The following is a 27,312-nucleotide window of genomic DNA, read 5'->3' on the forward strand; positions in this document are numbered from 1 at the left end:
CATCGCTGCGTCAGTGCAGGTAGAGGATTGAGCTCGAGCTAGCTCGAATAAAGGCTCTTTTGCTTTTGCATCGGACTCGGCTCCCTAGTGGTCTTTGGGGATCACGAATTCTGGGCATAACATCCCCAACCTAAGGGAGTCTCCTCTTACTCAGGGAAGATACTTTCCCATCCGTGTGCTCCAATCTCCTCTGCTTCCTGTCACCTGAAATCCTCCTGTGGACCTGGCTTTTGAATCAAAGCAGCAGGAATATTCTTGCCATTATATTCCTCCCTGGAGGAAATGAAGCCAGAACCTAGGATCTGCTTGACAAAAGGCAAGGAGGGAAAACACAGAGAAGGAAGAGGAACTCATATACTGCATGGGATTGAGTCACACGTGGCTATCAGAAGGAGTTATATAATTCCTGTTGTAATTGGTGACTAATAGAGCTAATCTTCTGTTCATTTTTTAATTTTGGCTTAACATTGTGATTTCTTGAGTCATTTTAAAGCATCCCTCCCCCCCCCCCCCCCCCCCCCCCCCCCCCCGCCCCTTAACAGAAAGTCTTATAACAAAGTAATCCCAAGCGAGGATTTATCTGTGGTATCCTCAGACAGACGGGTCAATCTTAAATATTATTACCCAGAAGTATGCTTTGGAGCCACTCACACACTCCTGCTCCCTAACTGGTCCTACTACACCTTCTTTAAGATGTGCCTCTCACAGAAAGCCCGATTTGATTGCCATGGTGCTCACTGATCCTCATGCCTTCTGAATTCCTAGCCCCCTTGTGAGAACTCCTTGTGCTTTTGAACAGAATCACATACCACCCTATTTTTATTCTTCCTCCAACCAAAGGGCAGGATTTTAGCATCCCAGAGCACATTGCACAGGGCTGCCTCACTGCACATGTGACATTCTTGTGGGCAGGAACCTTGCCATCCCTTGCCACTGTCCCAGGATCTCATACAGAGTAGGTTAAATGGTTGGTTGGATGGATGGATGGATGGTGCAGTCTTAACTAGCTACCATCACTGTTACCTATGTCTCTCTTTTTATTCCCCTCAACAATCATTCGGTGGAGAAATTGTTTCAGGCTTCTATTCATTTTTGGAAATAATGGAACAGCCTATTCTCTTCTTTCTTTTTTTTTTTTTTTAATTTTTTAATGTTTATTTTTGAGAGAGAGACAGAATGTGAGCAGGGGAGGGGCAGAGAGAGAGGGCTCCAGGCTCCGAGCTGTCAACACAGAGTCCGATGCGGGGCTTGAACCCATGAACAGTGAGATCATGACCTGAGCCGAAGTCGACGCTTAACCGACGGAGTCACCTAGGCGCCCCTACTTCTCTTCTTTTTATGGAATCAGAACAATGTTCTTTTGAGGCATAGGTTAATGTTCTACATAAAATATTAAAATGTACATCCATCAATTACGTTAGTGTTATGTGTATTTCTGTTTCTTACATTTGTAACTAATAGTGTTGGTTCCAGAATGGTAGAGTTCTCTAAGGCTCTTCTTTTCAAAACAAGTTTATATCTTACAAAGTCTTACAGTTGTTCTTTGCCTCAGGTATTTGCAAATAACTCAGAAGAACCATTGTTGTAGGCAGTTTGTAGATAGCGTAGTTTACTATATTGGAAAATATTCTAATATTGTCACGTTCCAAGTGAGGAAAAAATCCTTATTTATCTTAAATGATTCCAAGTAATAATGACCTTTAAAATTCATTCAGTAAACACGACTCTTTCAAATAGATTGTGTGACATTTTGTATATATACATTTTTTAGTTTTAGATTCTTATATTTTTAAATTTTTTTCTTTCTTTAATTTTTTTAACATTTATTATTGAGAAACAGAGCGAGACAGAGCATGAGCAGGTAAGGGGCAGAGAGAAAGGGAGACACAGAATCCAAAGCAGGCTCCAGGCTCCGGAGCTGTCAGCACAGAGCCCGACGCGGGGCTCGAACTCACAGACCGTGAGATCTTGACCTGAGCCGAAGTCGGACGCTTAACTGACTGAGCCACCCAGGAGCCCCTTTTTCAATTTATTTCTAAGAACAAGTCATTAAAATTTTGAAATATTTCCCACAAAGGCAGGATGGATGTTGAGCTGTGTGCCACCTCAAATTCACACAGCCAGGTGTACCCTAGCATTTTAAAACCACAGTAGTTTTGTGTTAAGGTTGTTTATACCACTCTGGTGCCTGTGATTGATGTAAGGTCATAGACGTGACCAGGTAAAAGTTGTCATTGGAGTCAGTGTTCTGTATCCAGAAATCTTCCAAGATATTTCCCATTTGTCTGGACAGCTACCCTGTGCTTTTGAATCCATCCAGGCTCCTCTTAAGTTCACCCCAGATTTGGGCTCTCTTCATCTGTTCCTACTCTCCACAGAGGCCCTTTACTCAACACCCATGGTTTGGGGTTTGCTATTCAACCAAAAAAATGTCTTTTTTTTTTTTGGATAAAATCCAACCACGTTCTGTGCACTGTGCCAGGCCCATGGAAACAATGAGCGAAAAAGATGTCCCTTCATGAGCTCTGGATACAGGGAAGGTGGACAAGGGGATCATTGGAAGGCCATCAATTCCGGTCCCAGAGGGGCAGAGAGATTTCTAGAAAACTGACTACAGCATGGTGGCCAAGAAATTGAGTAACCGTGAGATGCCTCTAGGGTTCTTAGGGCTAACTGGAGAGGAATTTGAGGGGTCGGATCCCCACAAAGCAGCTGCGCAGGACCAGAGAAATATTGTTTTGTGGCTGTTTCTAAGATCCATTCCTATGAGGCACAGCAGGAAGCCCTTTCCAATTATATCTGGATACTTTGGGGTTTTCTAAGAAACATATGTCCATTTACAAGAATTTTGGAAAACTCTTTAACCGTCAACAAAAGGCATCACACTGCCTTGCCTCTGTCCTCTGAGTGACTAATGCTACTCAGTTCTAAATGCATGCCCTCCTGAAAGAATGTGTTAAAATGGAGAGTAATGTCTTAGTATTGTTCTGGAAACAGTTCTGACCTCATGATCCCATGAAAGAATCTTGAGGACCTACGAGGGTCACTGGACCATATTTTGAAAACTACTAACCTTGGCTATAGTCTTAAAGTGGATTCTGAGAATGTATCTGGGTTGATAGGGAAGTAACTCTGTGATAAAGAGAGCTGCCTTGGGCACAGGAGTCAGGGGTGGTAACCCATTTGCCATATGTTTGACATCCCCACAAAGCATAATCCCTTATTTCCTAAATTCATAGACATTAAAACTGTATCTGTAGTAATGACATTGGTCTTAAAACAAATATTCCATCAGCATACATCTAAATGAGAGCTATCCTTCAGAGTAGTCATTTTAGAGTCTAGTTATTTCAACAACCATCACGGTAAATTTTAGAGTTCGTTGTAAAATACAGACCCAATTCATTACTTTGTAGGTAAATGGGGTTTTGACCAAGATGATACTTTAGGAGTGGTATAAATTGCTTATTTCAGGAGTCTTGGCTCCAAAAGACTTCTAAGTCATGAAAAAATTAAATCTGCCTTGAAGGATGCAAATGCGCTATCAATAAAGGCATTAAAATCACTTCACCAATAATTTTGAGTGTCTCTGTTTGTATCAGGCACAGTGCTCAGCGCTGGAAATGAAAGACCTAATTCCTGCCCTGAGGAGCTTATCTTCTGCGTCAAACTGTGGTCTCCTCCTCCAGCAAGACAGTGGGTTTCCTTCCATAGGCTCTGGCCTGATGCATGCAGGTAAGCGGGTGCTCGGCCAGGCAAGAAGCCATTCCCTAAAAGACCTGAGTATAGCTCCCGACCCAGCCGCTGTGAACCATGCTTGGCCCCACAAGAGAAAGGAAAACAGGAGAGACATTGGATTGGATCTTCCAGAAGGTCTTTGTTGCAATTTTCTGCATCATTGGAAAAAAAATTACATCATCATCAAATAAAGACAATAGCAGCACAGCTTATTGAAATGTTACAAGCAAATTTGCTTTTGTACTTTTCCTAAGAACATTACGAAATTCCCTCCTCCCCCCACCCCGCATTTTCAGTAAAATGCCTTTTTTTTTTTAAAGCACCATGAAATCCTACAGAGAGAGAAATAGGTAAAACACCTCCACACAAGGGTTTTCATCATCACTGGGTCCCTTGCCTGTGAGTCTGGGACGGGAGAGGCTGGAGGCTGGTATGTGGGTTAGTTTGCATATCGCTTCTAGGTACCACTGCACCTTCCCCCTTCAAGCTCGGCACCCTGATGGCAAAGGAGAGGTTTTCCAGTTGCCCTCCGCAGCACAGGTCTGCTGTTTTGATGGAGCAGAGTCCTCTCAAGGGCTCTTTTTTTTAATGTACAGGGAACTATGAGAGATTTTTCACTTAAGAACCAAGAACAGAAGGTAGATTTCAAATCTTAGGCACCTGTGAAAATGATAATCACTTTCAGTAAAATCAGAGACGCTTCTTATTTCTCCTCAATGCCACTGCGCTGATGTCATGTGACCTAGGGACTGCCACAGGAGGACTGAAGTTTACATGGACTGCGGGCAAGTTGGTGAAGAAAAACACAGGTGGTTTATCGCGCAAAGACAGAGTGCAGGGCTTTGTTTATAAGCCATGTCCTCAACATGCTATCCCAAAGTTTCCATATGCAGAATACAGCATCGACAATGCCAAATTAAAGTCACCTTTGTTTCAGAGAGTCCCCATTTTTATTTTTTAAGACCATTGCTAACTAGCTCTTACACTAACTATACTGATGAAAGTTCTCTCTGCTGACACAGCCACCGTCTTTGCACATAGGTGCATCATCACAGAAATAACCTCCACTTGAAACATCAGCGGGATATGGAAAGCAAAGACAAGAAATGCAATACTGGTTTCTTCCTCATTTTTTTAGAGAGTCTCTGCACGTTTGTTTTATTTTCTTATGCCTTTCCTATGGTTCAGAAACCATGGTATACATTGGATGGTCTCCATTCTTACCCAATCCAATGAGTATAAATCTGCCTCACCCAAATTCTGGCTACATTCTCACTAATCCCCAAAACCAAGCACACAAATAGATGAGCGGCATTGACTCAGCCAGGAAGTCCTCCTCTCAGAGGGAGGAAGGAGGTGGTTTGCTAATATCTAGTGCAATTAGGACTTTCAACATGGAACGGTCCCCCATAGAACCCAAGGCAGCCATTTCCAGTGTGTGTGTGTGTGTGTGTGTGAGAGAGAGAGAGAGAGAGAGACCTGTGTATAGTATATGAATTCATGAAGTAATCAAATCAAAGGGAACTTTTACTACATTTGACTGCAAATAGCAACAGCTTAAAATTCTTTAAATAATCTTAACGCCATGCAAAAAATGTCCGCATCGCCTGAGCCCTCCGGGTGACAGCCTGCTGTAAGGGAGGATAGAGTGAGCCTACACAGGGCATGATTCTAATTTGGACACCAGGCTCCCAAATACATCTGGTCTCCATCAATTACCCAGAAAACAAATCCCAAAGGGCAGGAGACTAAGCTCTTCTCTTAGCCTAAGATGAAGGGGCCCATTAGTCGGTATTTACAAACCCAGCTAATATGGTTCTTAATAAATTTAACAAACTCGTGGACCAGGGGATGCTTGGTCAGAATGCTGCAGAACTAAAAGGGACCTCGATGATTTTGTGTTCAATTCCCTCGATGTGCTGATGAGGTAACAAAGTTGGATGCGCAAGGACTCAGTTGCCCACCATCACAGGCTGGGACAGGGGAGCACAGACCAAGAGTCCCAGTCACCCCACCTATAGGCCAGGAATACCCCTACCTACACACACATTAGGGCCCTACCCCAAAAGCACTAAGTTCTTAGAGTTTGCTATTGGGTGAGGAGTTGGTATGGAGCTCTAGTCTCCAAACCATCCCTCAGCTGTCAACAGTAAACCTCCAGATCTGTTAGGGAAGAAGAAATTGGTACCCAGTTACCAGGTAAAGCAAAAGTCACCACCCACTGAAGATACGGAACATGTGTTCTTCCCGTGTGCAAAATTGAGGCATTTATTCCAGGTTTATGTGGGCAGGGGGTGGGGCGCAGGCTGGAAGGGCAGGGCTGTGCTGACGTGTGTTTAGAATTTGTAGCAGTCTTGCTACATGCTATTTGGCCCCATCTTACAAGGGTGACATTCAAACAGCTTCACAACTAGCCTCCCCCCAGATCTTAGCTTGTACACACTAAGCAGAGTCCAAGCTCTTATTCCCTCTCAGCATCTCCTTTGGAGAGTATGTTATAGTTTGTCCAACACTGCATATTTAATGGATCAATCTCCACAGAGGGAGGGCTCTTCTTTGATTATATTCCTTGGGGCTTTGTCCCCCCCTGTACTCAGGGAACAGGTTATATTGGAGATTTTCCCACTCTCAGCCAAGGGCTGTTTTGGATCCCTCTGTATTTACTGTGATTTGACTCGTTTGGGGAAGCACACACCAACACCTGTTCCATTTGGTAGAATGTGCAGCTTAGTTTAGTGCTTTGAATTGTTTTATTCCTGCTGTATACGGAGTTCCTGCAAACTAAGCAAGTAAAGTGCAAAAGAGTGCTTTCAAAGGGCAGTTTTAACAATACAGAAAGTGTGCTGCATACAGCCTTCCCAAAACCCAAACCAAAATAATGTTTACGTAACTGCAAGGGTAACCCGCGAGGTCATGTTTCCGCAAAGACCTTGTGCCCTCTTGGTAACGGAGATCTTCTCCCCACCTCTGTATGCCGTGTCCATGAAACTAGAAAGACACACATGCACACACACACACACACACACACACACAAGAATGCATAACATGGACGCTATAGCAAAGTCAAAAGCAGACTTTGGTCAGACAGCCTTTGAATGCCAGCTCTACCACCTTCTTGCTGTGTGCCATTGGGTAAATTACTTAGCTTCCCTGAGCTCCCGTGTCCTCATCTGTATAGTGGGTTTATAACCACTTCTAGTACAGTGTTCCTGTGAGGTTTCAGCAAGCATTTAACGCCCATAAAGTGCCTAAATCTAGTGCCTGGCCCACGGAAACCACTGGATAAATGACAGGGAAGCCTCTTCGCCAGATTTGTCCGTAGGGTCTAGAATTTTTAACACATTACTATAAAGAAGGTGACAAGTAATACAGGGTGGATCGATATATAGTTTAATCAGGAAGGTTTTAACTTGTTGGAATAAGAAAGTCCCAGTTATCCACCAATGAAAACACATTTTGCAGGCTTGAAGGACTCTCCCAGTAAGAGCCAACGCCCACACCTGCATAAGCGTCGTTTCCTGTGTCTCTTAATGTGTGGACACAGGATGTCACCAGTGAGCCACAGCTCCAGCCAAGTGGAGGCATTAAACCAAATCTACCGTTGGACAGGAAGGGCCTCGTGAAAGTGATTCTTTTTTGGCTCCTTCCCAAAGGAAATGCCAGAACTTTAACTGGAGCCCAAAATTTGGGGCAGGGGGAAGGGGAGCTACATGTGGTCCAGGCATTTTGGGGAGACGGGCAGGAAGAGGTCTGCCCTGGTACCAGTGGTCAAGGATGTGGCGGATATAATTTTCCCCAGAAGTCAGAAAGCATTAGATGGTTTTGGGAAGTCTCCACTAGTCCTGTGATCTCTTGATTAAATCCACTCTGCGTGTGAATTGTGTGAAGCCCCCAACAGGCGGTGCTGAGCCTGGGAGGACCATAACCTGCAACCTCCTGGGTTTGCAAGTCCAAAGGCTTCAGAGTGTGGTCCACGTAGCTAAGTGTGAATGGCCAGCCAGTTATGCAAAAGGCTAAGGATGGTGAGCCTAGCACATATTTTGCCCTTTCTGATTAAAAAAAAAAAAAATCATCAATTCAGAATCTTCTCAAAACCTATGACTAGCCACTCCCCCACTTTCCTTCACAATTTCAACCTCATGGAACAATCAATTATCAGGTGTTGCTATTGTTTGCCTTGAAACGATCGATCACACTGGGGTTCCAACTTTCGTGAGTAGCAGGTGTGGGCTAAAGAAACAAGCAAGGAAAAGAAGTGATGCTTTCAAAATAAGGAACACCCAAACATAAAAGTGGAATGTTGTAAATATTTCTTTTAAGCATTATTTGTAAATGGCATTAATGGCACTTAAGCTGCAGGCAATTTTAAAACAATTCAATCTTCGTGTACAAGAGTTGTTGGGGGAATCTTTCTTTCGTTTGGAGATAGCAGGACTGGACCTCGTCACTATGTCTACCTTAAGACACCCAAAGGGACAAAAAGCCCTGAGATGGAATGATGCCATGGTCCTCCTTGGTATGTCTCAGACATGCAGGATGTCTATTTTTATAAAAAAAATTAGGATCAGCTAGACAGAACAGCAAGCCACTGGCATCATGCAAGGCAATTGTTTTGGTATTTTTTCCCCCTCTTATCAAAACGACTTATAACCGAAGTTCCACTAGAAAAGTGAACGTGAACATTTCAGAACCAGTTTATTTTCACCACTGCACCCACTGAGGAAAATGCATGATGTTGTGCCCGTAACCATGCAGCAAATGAGGCCGAGTGTCCGCCGATGCTCGCGGGTTCACTTTTTTCATCGTCCGTCAAAAACACAAAGTTCAGTAGGCTTCTGTCATTGGTTAAGGTGGTATTCCACAGTGTGATGCATTTGTGATTTTTTTTTCTTTTGTAATGAGGAAAGCAATTGCACCTTTGAATACGTGTGCTCTGATCTGTTGCCAACAAATTCCACGTGCTCTCAGGTCCCACAGACGCTCATTTGGAGCCTAGAAAGAGTAGGTGCGCCCTGAAGGGTTTGTATCAAAACTCAAGCTCGGAGCAACATGCCAAAATGCCAACTCAGACCCTCCCTGCAGGTACTCGTTCACCCCCATCTGGTCCCCTTCTGTGTGTGCACGTATCTCTAACAGTAGGTTCGGAAAATGAGACTCCACTTAGGAGACACATCTGTTCCTTTCAGAAGGCTGGTCTAAGGAATAGCTGCCCTTTTCTACATGCTGGGGCCGGGGTGGCACCACACGGGGGTGCAAGCACCGTCCCAGACACGCCCTTAACATTTGCGGCCACGACCTCCTGCGTGTGCGAACACTCCCCCAGTGTCCTGCGGCCGCCGCCAGAAGTGCAGTCCTTGTTCTTTGACTCCTTTTGGCAGAGCGATCTTTCTCATCTCAGTCGTTTATGGCACAGTGAAATATATTCTTCGATGCTATGTAATTTCGGACTAACAAGAAGTCTGTTTAAGGCACGTGTCTCAGGGTGAATATAAAAAACACGACGCTTGGTCAAGTCCAAGGTCCTCAGCATTTAGTTTCTCTCTTCAAGTAATGCGTTGTTCTCGAGTTCCTGGTCTCTGGTGTCCGTGGGGACCAGCCCGTTCTCCATCCCGGCCTGCTGCTGGATGCACTCAGTCAGCATGGCCGTGCTGGAGTGGTCCGAGTTGCACATCTTCTCCGTCTCCTCCTCCTTCTTCTCTTCGTCCAGGGAGTAATTCCGGAAGGTCTTGTAGATTTTGTGGACGTCCTCGGGCAAGGTCTTTTTGAGGTCCTTGTTTTTCCTCTTGGTGAGCTTGGAGGTGGACCCGAACTTGTTGATGATGTTGTCTTCCGAGGCGCCCTGCCCGTGTTTGTTGAGCTGCTCCGACCCCTTCAGGCGCAGGTTGTTGGGCCGGTTGTTGATGCTCTCCTGGGATGAGGCCTTGAAGCGGCCCGTGTCCAGGGCGGCGAAGACGGAGCGCTTCTCGGGGGACAACATGTCCAGCGAGTGGGCCCTCTGGTCCAGGCCCAGGCGCCGGCGCTCCATGCTGCGGATGGTGGCCGCCCGCTGCAGCTTGTCGTGGATTTCCACGCTGAGCCGCCGCCGTGTCTCCCGGAACTCGGCCGTCACGTTGGCCTTCCACTCGGCCGCGTGGGCCTTGATTTCACCGACCTGGCCGGGAGACAGAAAGGCGACAGGATGAGAAAGTCCTCTCTCCGCCTGCCTCGAGCCCCCACCCGCCCCCAGCGCCCACAGCCCTTGGATGTCCTGATGGGAAGGCTGGCTCAAGGGAGGCCGGGAGATGGGGGAGCACAGGCCCAGGGGGAGGGAGGGGGGGATCAGGGAGTTACACTTGCTAGAGAAGCCTCCGGCAGGAGCCTGAGATGTGGAGGCGGTGACTGAACGGGAGGCAGAGCTCTCTGCGGGAGATATCAGTGTTGGGAGGTAGACAGGCTTGGGTTCCTGTTACGCACCCACCCCTTTGTTAGTTGTATGGCCTCATCCCTCCAACATAAGTGGGGTAATCATGTCTAGCTCACGGAGCTCTTGGCGTTATGTGAGACAGAGAGAGACATTCCCAGGAGGAAAGCACCAGGGGGTGCAAAGCAGATAGATGTTCAGGGGGTCCTTGGCCCTTCTCTGTTCCCCAGTGCTCCTGTCTGGGAAGGGTGATCCACCTGTCCCAGTTAGACTAGGACTGTCCCGGTTGTAAAACACAGAGTCCTGTGTTCTGCAGTCCTGGACAACCTGGGGACCGTCGCTCACCCTGTATCTGGGCCACACGGTCGTGTGCTGTCGAGCTTACTCTGGTTTAAGAAGACCCTCCAGAGCACCTGGTGACCAAACTTTCCTGGTCATGTTCTGCAAAAGCCCACAGAACGTTCTTCCTCCAGAGTGAAGTTTTCGCAGGAGGATCAATACCAAATTTCTCAGCTCTCATTCAGCAGCACCGAGACTAGTAGTCCCATGTCTTTCTATACGGATGAGCAACTAACTCAGAAGTTTGCATTTTTGCATTTAGGAAAGTCAGTATTGATGTGGTTACTTTCACTATGGCTCATTTTCAGCAGGTCAGTTAGCTCTCTGGGGGATCGGACTGAAGACTACACTGACAGTGTTTATGCAAGGCAGGAAAATTTAACACTTGGGCCGGGGAATGATATGGGAAAGGAAATATTCCCACACAGTAACTTTCTCCTGGGGCCTTCTGTATAGAATGTCTGTCTTCTAGGAAGTGAGCAGGTGCCCTTAAAGAAGCTGTTCCTCTTTTTCTTTCTTTCTTATCTCCCTTCCATTCTTTAGCTCCTTTCTTCTTCTCTTGCCTGCCTTTATCTTTTCCCCTCTTCCTAGAAGAACTGCATGGACATTGTTTTTAACCACAGAATCTACCTTCTCCTCTTATGTCTTTTCTTGCCTTTGTTTTCATGCACATTTACATGAGGGAGTAAAGGCTGCGTGTCTTGGACACATGGGTATGTCTGTTTCTATAGATCTGATAACCGAGAGGGGATGATGGTGAAAGGGACCCCTTGTGTTTGCTTCCTCATGGCTGGCCACTATTGAAGGACTTCAGTCTCAGGGAACCAAGAAGGATTCATAGTATTTTATTGCATTTCCATATAGACCCCAAGACCTGAAGGACAGGCCATCTTTCTCAAGCTTTTTAAAAACGTTCTAAACCTCTCCCTCCAGTCTGCACACCAGCCTCAGCTACAGCCTACCCCTGCTGACAATCGCTGTTTGGTTTTTTTTTTTTCTTTTTCCCTTTTCATTTTTTAAAAAGCAGTCATCGTTTACTAGTCTTTCCCGGATCTCTGGCCCGGTGAGTCACCAGATGTTCTCACCTGCCGAAAAGGGATCCAGAAATAACTGCTATTCCGTTGACCTTGGCTTTTAGGGAATGCTTCAAAAAGAGGAAGCCACAGGGGCCCTCCGTTTATTTAAGAAGCCCTTGTGCCCATAGAAGAGAGACAGGTAATTCTTGACATGAGCTAATCTGATCTCAGGAACGTTCATAGAATTTGGAAGGAGTCCTACCTCTTCTTTTGTCTTTTTGGATAGAACCCGTAGCCAATCTCCGATCATACTGAGGACGGCTGCAAAGTAGGCAAGGCCAACAAGGATCCAAAACCACACTAGGGGCTTATACCACTCCCGGTAATTGATCCCAGCGTTTCCCCCTGAAAACAACCAAACGTTATTTTAACCAGGGCCTAGCATATGGTCTTATAGAACAAACATATTCTGGTCCACATGGCAGAGATGTCTTCCCGTCACCATCTGACACGCAGCTGTTAGGCCTGCTGTATACAAGAGGTGACAGGCAAGGAAAAGATTTGTCCCTTCCCTAAAGGAGCCTGGCCTGTGGCTTAATTTCCTTTCATACACATATATTTTAGAGGGAGAGAGAGCACGTGTGTGAGCAGGGCAGAGAGCGGAGAGAGAGACTGAGAGGGCTCAATCCCACCACTCTGGAAACATGACCTGAGCCAAAATGAAGAATCAGACACTCAACTGACTGAGCCACCCAGGCGCCCCAACTTTCTTTGATTCTTGACCATTAACAGTAACACCCATAACAAAAACTTTTCAGGGACACCTGGGTGGCTCAGTTGGCTAAGCGTCGGACTCTTGGTTTCAGCTCAGGTCATGGTCTCACAGTCTGTGAGATGGAGCCTGCATTGGGCTCCACACTGACAGCCTGCCGCCTGCCTGGATTCTCTCTCTCCCTCTCTCTCTATCCCTCGCCTGTTCATGTGCACACACTCTGTCTCTCAAAATAAATAAACAACAACAGAAACGTGTCAGTGGCCAGTTTGGTCCACTTCTTCTCAACCTTGGTTTGACAATGAAAGACATGAGCGAGACGGACAACAGCTCAGGCCCAGCCATCAGTTTTTTTTCATAAACTCCTTTAAATGTAATAAAAATAGGGACGCCCGGGTGGCTCAGTGGGTTAAGCGTCCGACTTCGGCTCAGGTCATGATCTTGCGGTTCATGAGTTTCAGCCCCGCATAGGGCTCTGTGCTGACAGCTCGGAGCCTGGAACGTGCTTCGGATCCTGTGTCTCCCTCTCTCTCTGCCCCTCCCCTGCTCACACTCTGTCTCTCTCTCAACAATAGATAAACACTTAAAAAAAATTTTTAATGTAATAAAAATGAAGGATCAATCATCCCAAATGGCTTGGAACCATTTCCCCCTTAACACACGCATTTACTAAGAGCAGAGTGGATGTGAGGAAGTAAAATTAGACTTAATGGCATCCTTGAGACTTTGATCCTCGCAGTAGTGATTTCACACTAACTGAGGGATGGTGTTTACACGATGCTAATCCAAAAGGTCAATCAGTCTGAGTAATTAGAATCACCGTGCTCGAGCTAAAAGGCCAGCGAGTCCAATCCCTTTATTTTATATGTAGGGATTATGGTAGAAATCTATCAAACCAAATCGGCCAGCTGCCTGATGGCATTGACCGGCTGTTCCGTTGAAAGGACCAGTCATTTATTGCAAATAATTAGCCTGTTTCTTCTCACCCTCCTACAGGCCCTACCAAAAGTAGCCGTGTAAAATAGGCTCCAACCTCAGCGCTGTCTCCTGAAGAAGTGAAGAAGTTCCATGACATGGCTGCTATCAGCCTGCCTCTCACCCTGTGACACATTGTTGCCCAGTGAGGCAGGCAGGCGGCCATTTCTAAATTTTTTTTTTTCCTTAATATTTATTTTTAAGGAAGAGAGAGAGACAGAGTGTGAGCAGGGGAGGGGCAGAGAGAGAGGGAGGCACAGGGTCTGAAGCAGGCTCCAGGCTCCGAGCTGTCAGCACAGAGCCCGATGCGGGGGCTCGAACTCACAAACTGAGAGATCATGATCTGAGCTGAAGTCGGACGCTTAGCCGACTGAGCCGCCCGGGAGCCCCCAGGCGGCCATTTCTAAGGCAACTGAACATTAGCAATGTATGGGTCATTAAGGTGTTACACGAGGAGTGATTACTAGTCTTTCCCACTGAGTGGTGGTTGCAACCTCATCGAGCCCCACGGAATCCAGTCTGAGCTCTTATGGTCTCAGTAATACCTCCCAAAGGCACGTGGGCAGGCCCTGTGGCCTGTGGCTCCTGTCAGTGGGACCGAACCCAGGGTGCAGGGCAGCCCACAAGGCCTCAAGATCTCCACAGCCACTGCCATTTCTTAACATGAGAATTCCAAACATCGCTAACGGGCTCTGGGGCAACCACACTTCGGTCTGGTTCAGCTGCCTTTGTTTTTTTTTGTTTTTTGTTTTTTTTTCCTTTTAGGCAACGCTCCCCCCCCCCCCCATAGCTTTCTCTAGGGTTCCTGCAACAGTAAGTGGTTACTGAGGTTCATTTCCGCGCTGGGCGGGAGAACCGTGCAGCTCGGTCCTCAGCGCCTGGGGCGGGGGGAGGAGGGGCTTGCCGACGGTAAATATTGACCTCAGCAAATCACCACCGCCCGCCAAAGACTGCCACTAGGGTGCGCTAGCAAACAACACAAAAGGCACCCTTTGGTGGATTCCTTTCTCAACCGCTTGTCTGGAATTCAGAGCTCCGTGTGTGCGCTCCCATTGAGGGTTTCGAAATGCTCCGAAGTTGTTAGGCTGTCCCAAAGGAAGTCGGCTATAAAAATAAGCCAGCATTTAATCCTGCATGATGACCAACGTTCCGATTATATTTCTAGAAGTGATGCTGACTCAGAGCAACTATCAACTCTTGCTGATGCACCTTTTTGAAATGGTCGGGCCTCGTTCCCTGTTGCTAAGCTTGTGACAAATTTCATGCCTTAAAGGCATGCATCTTTGGACCACAATCTACAGAAGTTCTGGAAACCCAAATTTAGGAAGGCCTGGTCCGCTCGCAGTCAGCACTGTTAATTATAAGAGACACCCTGTCCGTGGAGACCTCAGAACAAAAGAAATAAGGCTTTGTAATCAACAGTAAACAAGGGAATTAAACCAGCGCCAGGCCTGTGACTGTGGGGGTCATGCCCTTGCGAGGTAAGTAAAGATAAAGTCAAGTGCCGGTATGTGCTAAGTGCTCTCAATCCATGGGGGGTAATAAGAAGAAATAATAAATCAAAATCAGTGGCAGGACCCCTTGAAGCACCAGAGGCCCCTCTCATTTTGTCCTTGCTCCTCCCCTCCCTCCCCTTCCTTCAGGGGAGGAAAGACACCAGCTGGGCAGTGTTCCCTAATAAGGGCGGTCACTGTGGGTTAGAAGGTAAAGAACATGCATGACCTTTCTTCTCTCCCATCCACGATGAAGAGCAGGGACCCATATACACATCATAATGTTAAACAAGTCACACATTTTCTTTCCTGGGTTATCTTTAACTTTTTTACTTAGAACCAACATATGCAAAATCATTTAGGTTGGCCAACTGTATTCATCTAGGATCTAAATAAATCAAAGCTACCTCTTTCTGACATTTTTACTGAAGCAGCAAGGCTCTAAATAAAGTCCCATCACACCGGCCAACCGAGAACATTCATGTGCGTTAAATCTGGGGCTCATTTATTTCATTTTCTTTTTTATTTTTCGGTCAATCAGTGGTTTTGTAAAATGGAATTCATATTACTTTACAGATTCATATTCACCTTTCAATTAACATGAAAGCCTTGATTCAATAATATTAACAAAAGTAGATAGTAGGTATTTATACATTGACTCTAATGTGAATAGATTATAATAGTTTTGGTTTTATAAGATCACAATTTATAACAATAAAATGTAAGATATTCAATTACGTTATTGTCAAATGTCATCTTTTTTAATGTCAGGCTTCCCTGCATTTTCTTGCATTGTATAATTAATTATATGTAAACAGATAACCTGGGGGTTGCCTGAATGGCTCCAAGTCTGACTCCTGATTTCTGCTCAGGTCATAATCTCACAGTTCATGAGTTCAAGCCCCTCGTCGGGCTCCTCACTGACAGTGCAGAGCCTGCTTGGGGTTCTCTCTCTCTCTCCCTCCCTCTCTCTCTCTCTCTCTCTCTCAAAATAAACTTCAAACAAATAAACGGATAACCTAAATTCAAATTAAAACTTTGCTGATCACTAAGTAAATAAATTTTTAAATTTTATATTCCAAGGCTCTGTTATTTGTGCCCCAGATTAGCAGATTAACAGGCTGAGTCGAGCAGGTGTTTAGAGAGAAGGTTCGTCACAGGTGTCCTATAACAGACAGTCCAGCAGACAGCCCAGGACTAACACCGAGCGCACCTGGAAGCACAGACCAGTGCGAGCCATGCCCTGGGGGAACTTACAGAAGTTTGTGAAATCGTCCCAACGGGTTCCCTGTGGTTTCTCTCCGGAGCTTCAGGCCTCTGCTCGGATGGCATGAAGTGACTCCTGACCCAAGGCGAGGAGACGCACAGTGACTGTGCATAAGGAAAGACTGGTGGGGACCCAGACCCCCGGCTTTTGTAAGTTTGTAAAGTTTTTAATCACTTTGACTTTGCAATGCTTTGTCCTTAGGCAATAAAAAGGAAGAAAAAAATATAAAAACTGCTATTTTTTACAAACTGGACTGCGGTCTTCATCTGCCCTGCTGTAACAGCTAGAAGACCCCTAGTAGCCTGGAATGAATGTGGAGGCACCCAGGCACCTTTTGAAAAGACTTCAGTATCCCCTCCAGAATGTCCTGCTTTCCGGATTCCCAGATCCCTGTCATCCTGGCGAGCACCATACTCTGTGAGGAAACCAAGGTGCTGCCAGGATCATGTGTCAAATAAAGCATGGGAGGCCCATGATCTCAGCGTGCAAATGTCTATGCAGCTGCCTAACCGGGAACTGGTGAATAACACACACACACACACACACACACACACACACACACACACACACCACTCAAACATGTTGAGCCTAGGACAGAGTTGTTTAATCAAAGCGTTCACTTCTTGGAGTAGGCAACGATCCATTGCCCGACCCCCTAGAATTATCTGTTAGGACACAGAAGGATGGCCTGTTTCTCTCTCTTTGCCTTCCTACCACACTCTGGGAAAGCCATACATGTAAGAAGCCAGATCTCATTTCCTTTTCAAACTCCCTGTCCCCGGATGAAATTGATGGTGGTTTTCTTTTGCTTCTATAAACATAGTTCATTGGCATTGACTTTCACAATGAAGGCTATTGCTTCTAAAATATACATTCATGCAGAATCCGTTAAATTTTACTCCCTTGGGACGGGTCTCGGCTTCTACTAGTCAGCTGAGTCCTAAATTTTGTGCCCAGGATAACTTTTGTGGGGACCACGGCCCTCCCCTGGGCAGCATCAGGAAGCCTAACCCACAGATGGCTGCAGGCTAAACTCTATGCTAATCTCCCCGAAGTTCCTTATTTGCCACTTGCTAATACAGTCTTTATCAATTCATTCAAGGAGCTTTAATGCAAATCATAAGTCTAACATTCAATGAGAAATTCATTTCACTCATGCATAATTCATATGATGGTAAGGGCAATGAACATCCTGGGGAGGAAGGGGCCGGCTTTCTTTTCACACCAGAATCTGCGGCTTTTTATATTACATGGGACCACGGGCTTGAAATGAGTCCATGCACAGCAGCAGTGACATTGAGATGTTTCCATTTGCTTCTCCCATAACGTTTTTTCTGGTGGTTAAAAAAATTTTTTTAGTGTTTGTTTTTGAGTGGGGGGGGGGGGGGGGGGGGGGGGCAGAGAGAGAGGCAGATACAGATCTTGAAGCGGGCACCAGGCTCTGCACTATCAGCACAGAGCCAGGCACGGGGCTCAAACTCCCCAACTGTGAGCGGGAGACCTGAGCCGGAAGTCAGACACTTAACCAATGAGCCACCCAGGCGCCCCCTGGTGGTTGTAAAAAGCACTGTCAACAGAATATTCTCCCCGCTGGGGGCCCTGGTGACTGGGATGCCCAGGGAGCTTACCTGCCACAAAATCACCAAAGCCTACTGTGGTGAGAGTGACCACCACAAAGTAAATGGACTCCAAGGCTGTCCACCCCTCGATATATTTGAAAATGACAGCAGGGATCGTCACAAATACAATACAGCCGGCCAAGATGAACAGGATGGTTGAGATGACCCGGATCTTGGTCTGGCTCACTTGCTTTTTCTGGGAACAGCAAAGCAGAAAGATAGGTCAGCTTTATCACCCTGGATTCAGAGGACAGAGAGGCACAGAAAAAAATGTATTATGTCAGTGGCTTTTCACCTTTCTTCAGTCATGGGCAACTTTGGGAGAACCGGAGGAAGGAAGGCTGTGGACCCTCTCCTAGAAAAATGCACGGACAGAAGTTTTCGGTTGCTCTATAGGTGGCTCTTGGACCCCAGGAAGGCTGTTCATGGACCCCGGGTCAAGAAACCATGGACCGTGGGTCAAGAAACCCTGCTTAGGTCATGCCTTGAATGTCCTTCAAGTGGTTCCAAATGCTGATTCTAACTTCCTCACTAGTGCGAATATAATTATTCCCCAGAAGGGGTTGCTGCCATTTCTCACGTATTATCGACCCTCCTTTAGGAGGGCACAGGTTTGGAGCTCTTTCCACAGTGGCAGTGATGGACTTGGCACCGAGTTTCCCTTGTATCAAAGGGAACGTGTTGGGGAAAAAAACAAAAACAAAAACAGCTGGCCTGAGACAGACTAAAATGTTCAGAGGACAAGGAAAACACAGCCACCCCCATACTCATTTGAGACAGACTCCAGCTTCTTCACCCTCCTTCCCTGCTGAAGTGGTACATTTATAACATACTTTTCTTTCAAAACACATGTGTTTGAGCTAGCGCTATGGCGTGTTTAGGCTGTATTATCCACCAAAGACGGACAAAAGTCTAAGCCAGAATGATGGGGTCACTGTCGAAAATGACAGGAGCTTCATTTCAGATCAGCTTCTCAAGGAGCCAGCAGGAGGTGAGAGCATTTAGATTGGGTATTAGACTGACGTCACTCAAAGAAACAGTGCCAACGGAGTCCAGAGGTAGACTGGAAGCATCATTGGTATTCCCCTTGAATGCACTCAAGACAACACTGGCATTGCCTCTGGACTAAATAATCTTTAAGGTCTTCTCAAAGCTCCCAGGACTGGCATGTCAATTGTCATCAGGGGGCCCTAGCACTATAACCCAACCAAAACCATGTAATACCAGAATGAATGGGCCTTTCTACACCACCTAGATTGATGTTCTGCAAAAATACACCACATGTGGGGCACTGGATCTAGGAAATCCTTACCATGTGTTCTGTTTCCTATTCATTGCCTTCTGGTGAATTAGAAGGCAGAGAACCTCAGAGCCCAGAGAGACCTTTGCATTCATACACCTCATTTTATAGATGCAAAACCAGAAGCCAGGAGGGGTTGAAGGACCAGCATAAAATGATTTTGCTAATTAGAGGCAAAGCCAAGATTAGACTTCTGATGTGATTAACTCCCAGTCCAGTGCCTACTGATGGAACCAGACTTCAAGTTACTCAACAATTTCCCAGCTCGAACAAAGTTGCCAGAGTCCCCCCCGCCCCGCCCCTCCAACCTACCCCCTCATAACAAAATCAACCAGACTAACCCCCATGAAGAACAGGCCATCCTGCTTCCCTTCTAGAAAGGAAGACTGAGAATAAAAAAGTGTTACTATGCGATCTGTCTGGGAATTCCTAACCTTCAGTAATAAGCAGTGACACCTCTGTGACATCTTCCCAGGACAGAGAGAGTCAATTGTGTCTTCTAAGATGAGCCACTTGGGTCAACCATGGAAATGCCAGTCAAGAAGATGACTAGGTTTCCCCTCCTTCCATCCCCTCCTCCCCAATTGAGGGAGAAAGGATGGTGTTGCTTGTTCACTGGAAATTTTCAGGGATGAGGAAGCTGAAAGGAGGAAAGGCTGCTGTCCGCTCTAATCATGCCTCAGAAACATTCAGCCCCACCTGACTGGGGTCCCAGTCCCAGGTATGCTCAACGCGGCAAAATGGAGGACACAGGGCAGTCAGTAAGAGCAGTTACAGTGGAGAACATATTTTGGCACAAATCTAAGTCAGCACGATTTCCACCCCCGTTCTGGGATCAGTATATTCCCTAAAAACACACAAGAAGACCCAAAGAAATACAATCCTTCCTTATGAAAAGTAGTCATATGCTCTAACTCCCAAGAGGGCACTCAGTATATAAAGTGGGAACAGGGAAAAATTATTTGATCCATGCTCTTACATGGTCCCCTCCTCATCTCCTCAGAAAAGCCATCTGGAAAAAAAAAAGTGATAATTTACTGATATTGTTGAAACTGCAAATGAAAATTCCAAGTATTTTTGCACGGAAGTATTGTGACCAGATAAATCACTTGAGAACCACGGGAATGTCTTCCCCATTTCATAAATTTCCAGACTGGATATGATAGCAGGACTGGGTGAGGGCAGTTGAGTCCCTCTGAGAATCCAGGAACTTATGTATCACTGGCCTAGTTTTGTTTATAGATATATATAAAAATCCAAAGCCCGAAAGGAGATTTCGCCATCAATCATTAAATTCATCTAATTGCTGGCAATGGACACACCATTCCCCCACACACACACACACCATAAATTGTCCTCCACAAACGCATAATAAAAGTAAAGTGAACTAAATGTTTGTGAGACACTTGTGAGGTCATAAATTAGGGTGGGGACACAACTGCGACCCACATGAGGCTGAGGTTGGCAAAGGAGGACTGCAAGTATGTGAAAGCTGGGGGACATTCCCCAGCTCTCAGAGGTGGGCAGAAGGGACGATGGCACAGGACAGGATTCGTTTCGTGGCAAAGAGGGAGGTATGTAACAAAGGCTAAATAGTGGTGTCTTAAATGTATTATCTGTTGGAGAGTTTATCAGCAAGGTAAACATTTCACCACTGCTCACTGCCCAAGCCAGCACGTGTGTTCCTGGGCTGCTGCTTCCAGACATCCTACAGTGATGCTCAGTGAATGCGTGGAGAAGTCAATCATTGGGGTATTTTAGGGACATAAGAAGTCAAGTGTCTCGCATGCGTGTGTATGAAAAGCTGTCTACCCATACTTCACTTTAGAAAGAGGTGTGGAGGCGACTGGGTGGCTCAGTCGGTTAAGCGTCCCAGCTTTGGCTCAGGTCATGATCTCACAGTTGGGGAGTTCGAGCCCCACATCAGGCTCTGTGCTGACAGCTCAGAGGCTGGAACCTGCTTCACATTCTGTGTCTCCCTCTCTCTCTGCCCCTAACCCACTCGCATTCTGTCTCTGTCTCTCTCAAAAGTAAAAACGTTAAAAAACCTTTTTTAAAAAAGGACAAGGTGTGGACGTAAGGTTTTAGCAATATATGTTATTCTGGATATCCATGCTTTTGCTGCCCTCCAGACATTAAAATGAAACAAAACAGTTGCCTTAATTGGACGCTTCACAGCTTTCAAGATGGAACCACAAACTACCTTACACCTCATCCAGTGATCTTTGGACTTTGAATCCCCATTAGCCCTGTAACTGCACCCTACCACTTGTAAAATGGTGGATAGGAACTCGGGGTCTAAGAGCAGACTGCCTGGCACACCTCCCATCCCCTCTGCTATATACCTGGGTGACCTCAAGCAAGTTTGTCAATCTTTCTACACATCAGTTTCTTCCTTTATAAAATGGACGTAAAAGAACCCACCTCACAGGATTGTTTGGAAAATTAAATGAGTGTGCAAAAGCTGATCACACTGCCTGCTAAGTGCTCAGTGACTGTTAATGATTATCTTGGTGTACAAGTTCAAATCTTTTCTTAGATGTGGACAGTCCCAGATTTAATGCTGCCCTTAGCTACTGAGGAATGTTCCCTCATGTCTGGCTTAAGATAATCTTTGTTTAGCTTCAGGAAGTCATTGTGGGCTTCCTGGATACATTATCTCCTATAATTACCTCATTTTTAATGAGAAAAAAGGTCCTCATTCTCTCTTGGTTCTTCTGTGTTGACTCTGGGTTGAGTTCTCAGACAGTCTCAGCTCACAATCTTGAACACTTTATATTTGCCTTCCAATTAATTTCCCCCTAGTTCTTCATCAGCCTTGCGAGACTAAGGATTGAAGATAATGTTTGCGATGTCAGAGACCAGCTGCAGAGACCCTGAGAGGCACATACCTTGCTTCCCGAGCCAGCCGCCTCCCCACCTCCCCACCGCTTACAAAGCGTGCTGTGTTTCCACGGAGGGGTTGCTAAGCAAAACCACACTGCTTATTTACCAGTAAGCCCAGCAGCTAGCAAAAAGCTTTGTGAGAACCCAGATCTGACTGAGCTAATGTGTTCTTGGGCGGACAAAATTGTGATCTGGGACAAGATGGACTGATGCAATATTTGGGCAGGAGTGATAGGATGGTTGTGCACATCTGTCCAGATCTTGTTTTCACACTTTGTTGATTAGAATAAATGATGTGTTCTTTCCTTCTTATGCAAATAGCATTATGCGAAACGATTTCCTGCCTCCCATTGGCACGAACTGCAGGAATTTTCGAAGAACTCAAAACCTACCTCCTGTAGACTTTGCATTTAGTTGTCAGAATTACGTGTGCAATTATTCCAAAGAGTAAAACAAACTTCACAAACAGAGAGCAGGAGAGCCAGCTCTAAGAGCTCTCCTTTGAGACAGGGAGGTATGTGCTGACAATCCTGAAAGGGTTTACTTGTTTCAGACCTCAGGGGATCAAGCCACACGTCCAACTCTCATTAAGCAAAACGCCCTTCCTGTGTTGGCTTACTTCTGCAGTCTTATTTTAGAGAACAAGTATATTTCTATTCATTTGTGGGTGAGTCCTTTATTTGACTTTTACCTCTCTAATGCCTGTTCTCCTTTTCACTTTTATGTGATTTCTTCGAATTCTGAGATCAGCAATCCAGATTGTTGTGTCTGGCCGAGGAAATTGCTTCTTTGTTGTGACTTTTAGCCGGAACATAGGAGATTTTATTTAATAATAAGGATACTGCAATGAAAGTCCTAGGACAGGAGCTAGACATGCAGAGCTCTACTTTACAGTCTGGTTTGGTTTTGTTGAAATGCAAACACATCACCATGGTAATACAATTCAACTGAGAATAATTTCTCAAAATGGAAAGATAATAGGAACTGCCTTTCAAAAGAACTGACTTTATTTTCTGATATTATTATGTTTTTCCACAAAGATTTCTTTTTCCACAAAGTTCTAACAAATAGTTTCAACATTATAATGAATAACCATGTAGTATCAGCAATTCTATAAACTTTGAGGAGAGCTTATAAACAGCATTTGCCTATGATCTCCATGGCAGAGATACTATAAACACACGTTAGTGAGAATCATGTAGCAAAATCTTCATGGAGCCTATGGAGAATGTCCTACTCAAAGGCTGAATACACAAATGTATTTTGCTTATATTCAGCTCAATAGCTGAATTCACACACACACAAAAGTTTCATCTAGCACCTGACTCTGAGCCACACTGCAGCATCTAATAGATTATTGGCAAGTTCAGTGCTTTCCTGGTATCACCATGCAAAGTTTTTTAAAAAGCTTTTGGTATATATAATTAAATTGTTTTTATCACTGAAATGCCAATATAGGTGCACCTGGAATGTAGAAAAATTAAAATCCACAAATAATAAACATTCTCAGCTGTTCTACTCCAGGAACACTTTAATTAAAATCTTTTAAAGTCTTCTGCTCTACAATTCAGTGGTGTTTAACATTTGGAGATAATACTCAATTGGAACACAAGAGCTTGCACTCAGAATACAGCCAGTTAATTCATTCAGCACATAATTTTTAAGGACCTTTCATATGCCACAGGCTGTTCTGGTTGCAAGGGACACAGCAGTCTGAAAAGAGAGAAAAGTTCCTTCCTCATGCACACAAAGTCTAGTGCGCAAGGCGGGGTGGGAACCACCAAGTCTTTGGCTGAGAGCAGTCTTTGTGGCGCTGTCCATGGTGTCCTGCCCTGGTGCAGGTGTTGAAGGCAAAGTATAGTACCTAATGACATCCCACTGATTAAAAATACCACGTAGGAGAGAAGACAGAAATATTCTTGTAGCTCTGGTAATGTGGAATACAAAAGCGTGCCAACGGTGATGGATAACCCTTGGATCTCTGTTAGTTAAGAATTCAGAAACCGTACCCTCAGGATTGGAACAGCACACAGGCAATCACACCGATGGAGGAAACTCCCACATGTAACCTTGGCTGAAGAATGGTTCTGCTCTTCAGCTGAGGTTTGGAAAGCAAGCCCATGGAAAGCAGAGGAGGATGGACCCCCCTCCTGATGAGCCACCTCTACAGAATAACCCCTGGCAACCTTGATCAATGCCCACCTAGCTGCTCACCTATCCAAAGTCTAAAGTTACTTTACCCAGACTTCAGCAGCACAGTGAACAACACAGCCTCCACCCCAAAATGCCCTCCCACCGTTATATGTACGAGCATATGATAATAATACTGCAATAACAATGCTACAGACACCTGAAGCCGCCTCACTCTTCTCCTCCCCTGGCTAACAACCATTCAAGGTCAAGCAGTCCACAACAGCCAGGGCAACAAGATCCCACCCCAATGCTTCTTTCTCGAGCAGGGGGCTCCCCCTGCTACGATACACATGGCATGTCTCCAGCCTTACTCTGACCCAGGAATTGAGCACTCTGCCTCTTCCTCTCCTTTCCTTTTGGGAACAAAGTGCCCTCAAAAAGTGGCCTTGTGATCTCCTGTCTAATTCTGGCACTGTTATTAAGAACCCCATTTTTCTACAGATACAAGCCATATTCTCCAGTGTTGAGAAAATATAGTAATACTGTGCTTTAGTGCATCATCTCCTTTGTCTTACTTCTCAATCAGTTCATACCTTGGGTGGGAAGGAGGGGACACTATTTATTTGGCTCCTTCAAGGACCCCCATCATCTCAATTCTCCTCCCTGCAGTCCTTCTGGTACCATGGTCTCCTCCCTGCAAGCCTTCTGGTACCATGGCTTTTTATGTTAGTGATAGCTCAATAATTATTACACAATGAAGGGGAGAAAGAGGTCAGACTGTGTCCACTGGGGCAATTTCTCCTCAATGGAAGGCGAGTTCCCTTGTTTAGACTATGGCCCCCACCAAGGAGGAGCACAGGTAATGAAAGCAGAAAGAAAGTGATTACAATGGACCTCCTACTGAGGGGCCTGTCCTAGAAGGAGATGAGGAACTGGGGAAGTCATTAAGCAAAGCCAGGCCCCATAGGGGCTTTCTGGAGGAACAGGGACCCCCGCACAGGGATGAGACAGGCCAGGGGATGGAGCTGGGGAACAATGGTCACAATGCAGCCACATAACACATTGAGTAAAGTAAAAGGGTCACAGTGGATTATCCAGGAGCCCTTGACTCTTCCTCATCCTTCCTGGCCATCTCAGAGCCAGGTCACTGTTGCCTGGAACCAGCATCCAAGTGTACTCAGGAAGTGAGGGAGAGAAGAAAGCCTTCACATGCCCCCCTCCCTCCATTTGCAGGTATGAATAACCCAGAGGGCAGACACTTGTGAGCCTCTGGTGGGCTGCCCAGAGTGCCTGTCTACAGGCCCAGGAATCAAGGTAAGTGGCAAAGAAGCATGCATTTTTCTGTGGCTTAATATTTATCTCACCCACTAGAAGACCTGAAGAAAGCCCCAAGATCAGCCAGAGTTAGGTCAATGCCTTTAAAATCCACGTGGGTGTTGTTGAGTCAACACCCGTGAAGATCCCTGGGTGTTATTGGGGATGTGGTAAGCAATCCCCTCCCCAAGAGTTACACCCTTTCTTTCCTTCTTTCTAGAGAAAGACTTTTTAATGAAAGCACACAGGGATGCTCACAATCATAAAACTATAGAGAATAATGAAATAGGCCTTAAGAAATTATATGGGGCAAAGATGTGGCAACTAGAAGAGAAAAAGGCAATGAGAAGCAAGAAAACAATAAGTCTATGAAAAGGAGGAGCACGTTTGAGGAAAAGATTTGGAGTATAGAAAGCAGAAATGAAACAATGGTTTGAGGGCCTAGAATTTTCCTGGAGGTACAAGAAGTCTGCCCAGACAGGTTTGCAGAGAATTGCTGGGAAATAGAAAGAAAATGGAAAGAAGACAGAAAGAAATATGCATGCACTTTCTAGTTAGACTGGAAACAGAGGAGCTTAAGAAAGAATGAAACATGGCTTCACAGAAAGAAAGAAAGAAAGAAAGAAAGAAAGAAAGAAAGAAGAAAGAAAAGAAAAGAAAAGAAAAGAAAAGAAAAGAAAAGAAAAGAAAAGAAAAGAAAAGAAAAGAAAGAAGGGAAGGAAGGAAGGAAGGAAGGAAAAAGAAAAAAATCCTGGGGTACCTAGGTGGCTCAGTCGGTTAAGTGTCTGACTTCGGCTCAGGTCCTGATCTCATGGTTTGTGAGTTCAAGCCCTGCATCAGGCTCTGTGCTGACATCTCAGAGCCTGGAGCCTGCTTCAGGTTCTATCTCTCTCTCTCTCTCTCTCTCTCTCTCTGCCCACCCCCTGCTTGCGCTCTCTTTATCACTCTCTCTCAAAACTAAATAAACATTAAAAAAAAATTTTTTTAAGAAATAAATCCTAAACTGGGAAATCCTGCATTGAGACAACTTGATAGAAACATCCAGATTGAACAAATTTTCTTTTGCAGAATATTTTCCAAGCTGTGAATGAAGTTGAATTCAATACTTTCTCCCCTTTCATTCAATAAATATTTATCGTGCACCTACTGAGCTCACTTCACTGATGAGCAAAACAGAACAATGCTCCTTCCAGGACAGAAGCTATAGAATGCCAAGTACTCGCTCTCCCAGCCTCCCCCCTGCAAAGACACAAGCATGTAGCCCAGGCTTCCCCGACCACGGAGACAAAAGTCAGACTCTGAACCAGACACTAGTGAGACAGATGTGACAGACTTGGCCTTGGAGTATCTTTTCTATGGTTTTCTGTGTGTTTTCCTCTCTCTGGTATCCCAAAAGCTATTCCTAAGTGAGGAGCAAAGATTCCCAGAGGCATGTCTGCAGAACCACTTTTTTTTTATTTTTTTAAAAAAATTTTAAGTTTATTTATTTTGAGAGAGAGAGCAAGTAGGGTAGGGTCAGAAAGAAGAACGAGGGGGAGAGAGAGAGAATCCCAAGCAGGCTCCACACGGTCGGTGCAGAGCCCAATGTGGGGCTCGAACTCACAAGCTGTGAGATCACGACCTGAGCTGAAATTAAGAGTCAGACGCTTAACCCAGGCGCCTCCAAACCACTTTTTTTCTCTCCCACGGAATAGATAAGATCGGGCTAGGGTCAAAGACAGAGAGAAGGCAGAATGGCCACTCGGCCTGGAAAGGGAAGAAGGGTGGGAAGGGACTACACTTCCCAGGGTCTCCTAAGCGGGGTTAGCAGAACCTACAGTCTGAGGGACCAGGGGCAGAGAGGAAGGGGTTAGATGCAGAGCCCTCCTCTAGTGTGGACGCAACTACCTCAGCACCTGTGCCCAGCCTGCCGCGCAAGACTCTTGGCTCCCCCGAAGTCTCCTGAACAGAGATTGAGGGACATGGACACTACACAGGGCAGAGGCATGGAGAGACAACTTTGCCCCCAGTCAAGGGGAGCCGGACAGCACTAGATGGAAGCTTCCATGGGGGCAGGGAGG

The 27,312-nt window shown here is 45.7% G+C and overlaps 1 protein-coding gene across 1 annotated transcript in view; it reads right to left on the reverse strand.

Annotated features, from left to right (window-relative positions):
* Positions 1-9,268: 9,268 nt before the first annotated feature.
* KCNK10 (potassium two pore domain channel subfamily K member 10) overlaps positions 9,269-27,312 on the reverse strand; it is a 71,660-nt gene continuing 53,616 nt past the window's right edge. The window contains exons 5-7 of the mRNA XM_030319740.2: positions 17,629-17,815; positions 11,756-11,898; positions 9,269-9,889 (exon numbers count right to left, since the gene is read on the reverse strand). Of these exons, the coding sequence (XP_030175600.2) occupies positions 9,269-9,889; positions 11,756-11,898; positions 17,629-17,815 (951 nt within the window). The remainder of the gene's footprint in view (positions 9,890-11,755; positions 11,899-17,628; positions 17,816-27,312) is intronic.

Source organism: Lynx canadensis, chromosome B3 (assembly GCF_007474595.2).
Source record: "Lynx canadensis isolate LIC74 chromosome B3, mLynCan4.pri.v2, whole genome shotgun sequence".
Classification (NCBI taxonomy): domain Eukaryota; kingdom Metazoa; phylum Chordata; class Mammalia; order Carnivora; family Felidae; genus Lynx; species Lynx canadensis.